We start from the raw sequence: 5,126 nt of genomic DNA, 5'->3' as shown, positions 1-5,126 counted from the left end.
GCATAATTATGGGATTAATTGAGTTTTAGAAAATGAACCCGAGAAATGCAATTAAATTTAATAATCGTGCTTAGAAAAGGAGAATTGGGGCTCAGTTTCAAGCTGAGCTCAAAATTCAGACGTCAAAAATTTTGGGCAAAATCAAAAAGCTCTTTGGCTAGCACACCTTGATGATGAGTAGCCCCAGCTTGTGGGGCACACACCCACAGAGACAAACACGTACACACTCCTGTGCCTGACAGCCTGGACACCTAGCACTTTGCGCTTCAATAGCGCTATGAAAGGCAACGAATGTCTATTTAATAGTGTCTGCCATTGTCGATGCGACAGCATCAACTGCAAACTGGGCATAACTGGGCCCAGTCCCAAGCTACAGGTCGTATCCTCCACCACCACAGTGGGAGTCGGAGCTGACAACGCTGTCTGCGGTGTGGCAACCACACCTGCAATTTGAGCTGCATGAGGACCGCAACGAGTGCGGGCGTTGGCAGCATTGCAGCTTGCAAAATGAAGTCATAAAGTCGGATGCCGCCCACTCATGCTCATTACCACGTACCAAGGAGTCGCATGGCAACGATAATGATGATGATGAGCATCATGCTGCTAACCATTGGACAGTAGGTCGGTCGCCTTCGCTTGGCAGTTGCCAGCGCTCATTTATTTTCCCGCAGCTGCTAAACTTTTTGACCATAGCTGACACTTTCATGAAACAATTTAAAAAGTCATTGTCATCAGCAGGCAGGCGCATGCTAGCAAGTAGCAAGCTGCAAGTGTCCTGTCAATGGCGTCGTTTGTTTTGTTGCCCATTACAGCGGTCAGTGTCCGAGTCCGAGTCGGCAGTCTGGTTGCAAAATGAAATTGTCATTGCTGAAAATGACCAACTGTCGCTGTTAACGCAGCTCGCTCGCAACTGCAGCAATCCGCACATCAAATTGTTTGCTTGGACTACGCATTGAAAGGCAAGCATACGCCTCGTAAGCCACGGGCATTGTATCATCAACCTACCACGGGATACTTCAACTTTGCAAACGCGTTCATGACACTTAAAAAAAAGGTGTTCCCCTTTTAAATAATAAACTAAACTTTATACCGATAAATATTTATACCGATATTATGCTAGTTGGCCCAAAGTCAACAACAACATGGCATAAACGCCAACAAATTATCAGGTTGCAGCTATCTCAAGATACTTCCGGTTCAATCATCAGCAGATTTTACTATCAACTCAAGCGGCTTATCCCCCTTTCGAAGCCTTAATTTGCTAAGAATTGCAATCTCGAGCCTTACATTTGATATTGTGGAGTAAAAATATATAACTTGAGCTTTGATTAATATTTAATATACTTTTTTTAAATATTGTTTATATCTGTCTTTATATTCTCTTTAATTGTAAACTAAAAACTTGTTTTTCATAAATAAGTTGGTTGGATTCTTTGAAGCATTCTCGAAACTCATCGTCTCTTACGCGCTTTTAGAAAGTTTCCGGCTAGAAGTTAAACTTGAGCACTAAAATTGTTCAGATATTCAAAATGTTTAAGCTTTGGCCAAACTCAAATTTGCCATAGGATATAGAAAGTTCGTCAAACCGATAGATATCTTTTCAGTTATGTCAAGTTTTGTTTTTCACAACGAAACTTTCAAGCTGGTGCGAGTCCTTCATTGTTGTTGTTGTGCTGTTGTGGGCGTCCTGGGTAGCGTGTGACATTGCAATTTCGAAAACAATTTCAAGTTTTTCGACACGCCCAACTTGTTGTCGCCGCGTCGTCCTTCTTTTGTGGCCAAGTGCTTTTCAGTTTAAAAACTTGACAGCAAATGATGTATGATATGAGAGCGTGTAGATTGCAGTTTAGCTTAGATGTCTTGGAGAGTTGCTTTTGCGCGAAAGAAAAACCACAAAAAAAAACGATTTAGAACATTTTTGACTACGCACAATATATTCTTAAGGGCTATTTTGATGCAACGCTAACCTGCGTTTAACTTTACCCTCAGGATAATTTAGATGGTTATCATCCACTAGCACAGACACCCAGTTTATAGCCTTTCAATGTTATTTGAGTGTTCATTAAAGTTGTTACGCTGCTTAAATTCATTATTACTTGGGTGTAGGGGACATCTACTGCTTTCCAACTGCCTGCTGGCGTAAATTACTCTGTGCAAAGCCACAAAATTTATTAAGCGTAAAATTAAAAGCATAAAATTGCATGCTTTAAATTCAAATGCAGCGGAGCAAAAGCAGCAGCACCAGCAAAAACGACAGCAACCGCAGCCACAAAGTGTCGAAAGGAAGCATATCGCACAAAGTTCAAACAAAGCAGCTCGTGGTATCAAGAAGTGGTCGAACTTGCACACTCTTCCATCGCGTCCCGCAATCCCCCACGCATACTAAATTCAACTTATCGACAGGCTGGCAGTGAAAAGGTTCCGATAAGCGCCACAGCATGAAGTTGAATGGGCTGTGGCACCATCCCATTTTTATTTTACTATTTCCTTGTAGCAGCTGAAATAACTTGCACCAGGTGATATGTAAGATACGGCAAGATATATTGCCGCCTGATAGTCAAGAAAACAAATTGCCTTTGGGCCGAGATGAGTTTTTATAGTGAAATCTCAGCTATTTATATAATTGTCAAAAATTTATTACTCATAAAATGCAAATCTGCAGTTCTGAGTGGCTGAGTTGCCTAGTTGAACCGTTGAGGCAACTGAGGAACGAGAATCAGGGTTCGAATCCCAGGCTGGTGCGCTGGTCACCAGCTTACTTTATAAGTAAAGTAACTTTGATAATTTATAACTAATTCCTATACTTATAATAACTCGGAATTCCTATTTATTTTGTTACTATGAACAAATCCCAATCGACCAAACAGCAACTGAACCAAAATCGGAACTAAATAAAATTTTGATCAAAATAAAAATATTTTGAGGTAAATTCAGCGTCAAAGCGATTATCTAACTCATATTGGGTAAATGCCAATTTTGGATAGAGATCAAATTTAGCCCTTATATTTCTTATGAAAATATAGGCAATAGAAAAGAAAACTGCATAATTTTTTTTGGTTTTGCGGTCCTGCTTTAAAAATATAAAAATATTGTTGAGGTTTAACATTTGATCGATTAACCTACAACATTTGAAACAAAACCACATAAATTTAGTCCGATGTTTCTAAAATAAGCGTGCTTTCACCAGTTGGTTCTTAGCGTCAATAGAAGCCTAGAAACCATTGAGCTGTCCATGGCCATCACTCAAGTTCATATAAAATCTCTCTGTCGCCCTGCCCCTCCCTCCTGGTGCATTTAACATTAGAAATTCATGAGCTTCGTCGCCGGCTCATCAACAGGACAACATAGTTCGCCAGAGGTGGATGCCTGGGCTAAGTGAAGCAACACATCTTGCACTTTAGTTTCTTTCTTTTACTTCTCCCTCTTACACGACTTTGCTGTTTATTCGACTGGCGCCACCTGGCGTTTTGAGCATGGCTTAATGCTCATTATCGTGCAGATTATAAACGTCTTCCAGCTTCTAGGCAAATAATAATTTACACACTGGAGGGGCTCTAAGGTGAACTATGAAGAAATATATACTAGTATATGTATATTTTTTGTTACCACACGTCGTGTTTAAATTTATGTCTGAGTTGCGTTTTGAGGTAGTGGATCAACGGCTTTAAAGTCGTCACTGACGCCACTGCCAACATGGAAGTCAGGATGAAAATTGAGCAGATCCAAGTGCACTACTTTATATGTGGATATCAGCCAGTGGCCGGCACGCACAGTGGGTGGTAACGAATAATCTCTTCGGAAGCGCACAAATACCTCGGCAAATATAATGGGATTTGGGACAAATAATTTACTGGCGTCTGCATGCTGCTCAACCAGTTTATTGATCTGATCCATTTCCACTCTGGATGTAAAGTCATTGGTGCGTCGGCACGCCAAGAATATCATGTCTATAAAGGCAAACTTATGATCATAGTGCTCCAATCGCTGTACCTTTAAGGGGATAGCGCGTCGAATATGACGTTTCTCAAAACGCATCAGCTCGTGTGGTAAGTTTCCGGACTGATCTTTCTTTATCCTGAGGAGATCATGGCTGATTTGCTTGTATCCCATTGGCGTGGAGCAACGTTTGATATAGGAATTGCGCTTCTCGACTATGAACCTGGTTACGAGCACTAGCGCCTGTTTGGCATTGTCAACAAAGAATGCTTCGTTAAAATCCCAATCCCATAGTATTTTCAGCTTCCATAGATTAAACTTGGTGCCCATCATTTTCCAGGGACTGTATAGATATACCATCAGAGGCAACGACATTTGTCGATCTCTTACCGCATCCCTAGAACGCTCTACATCCAAATGAAAATTCCATTTGCCCTTATATCGGTCTTTGTTCCTAGACGAGCCGGGTATCTTACGCCGCCCTTGGCCAGGATTTATTCCGAGTATGCCCAGTTTCGACAGCGAATTGGCCCTTCTAGCCAATATCCCATGCAGCTGAAGGGTTTTGTGAGCCAGAGTCAGTCGGGCACAGCCAAATTTCAGTGGCGGCTTAACGGACATGTTTCCATAATTTAATTTTTAGTCCAAATTTTGAAATACTAATATGTCCGAAATGTTACGGTCAAATCTATTATTCTGACTGAGAAATCTTTTCTTAAAACCATTGACATATTCGAATAATATTTGTACACTACACTCATTTTTTTTCCTGTGCTTTAATAAGACTTAAGCAATAGATGCATTGTACATTTATATATCTGCATTTGTTATTATACTTATTATTGGATAACTAACAAATATTCCAACTTAATCACTGCAAATGCATAATCACGTTTTCAAGCCTTTTCGTATTGTGTGCTTTCTCGAATTGGCTTTTGGTAGAGTACACGCAAGCATTCATACGATTTAACAACAATGAGCTCTAATTGTGGCAACATGAATATAATCGATTCACCTGCTCTGTGGCCCGGCTGATTGATGCTGCCTCGTGGGAGATCCCGAAGGACTTTTGTGAGCATTGATTCGTATGCAGCCTGGCAACGTGCAATTATCGAATGCATTAGCAAATGGAAAACATTTGTTACGCCCATTGGCCCACCGCCCCATTTAAGTTGCGCCTGTTTTCATAG

The 5,126-nt window shown here is 40.9% G+C and overlaps 1 protein-coding gene across 1 annotated transcript; it reads right to left on the bottom strand.

Moving 5' to 3' along the window:
• Nucleotides 1-3,223: 3,223 nt before the first annotated feature.
• On the bottom strand, nucleotides 3,224-4,642 carry LOC135426738 (uncharacterized). The gene is made up of 2 exons (XM_064680000.1): nucleotides 3,607-4,642; nucleotides 3,224-3,554 (listed from the first exon to the last, which is right to left on the bottom strand). Exon 1 carries the CDS (start codon nucleotides 4,555-4,557, stop codon nucleotides 3,625-3,627), a length of 933 nt encoding a protein of 310 aa, XP_064536070.1. The 5' UTR covers nucleotides 4,558-4,642; the 3' UTR covers nucleotides 3,224-3,554; nucleotides 3,607-3,624.
• Between the last annotated feature and the right edge of the window lie 484 nt (nucleotides 4,643-5,126).

This window comes from Drosophila montana, unplaced genomic scaffold (assembly GCF_035044405.1).
Source record: "Drosophila montana isolate Dmon_TW-CO22-7 unplaced genomic scaffold, ASM3504440v1 contig_2081_1, whole genome shotgun sequence".
In the NCBI taxonomy this organism is placed as follows: Eukaryota; Metazoa; Arthropoda; class Insecta; order Diptera; family Drosophilidae; genus Drosophila; species Drosophila montana.
This window is presented reverse-complemented; position numbering and strand designations above follow the sequence as displayed.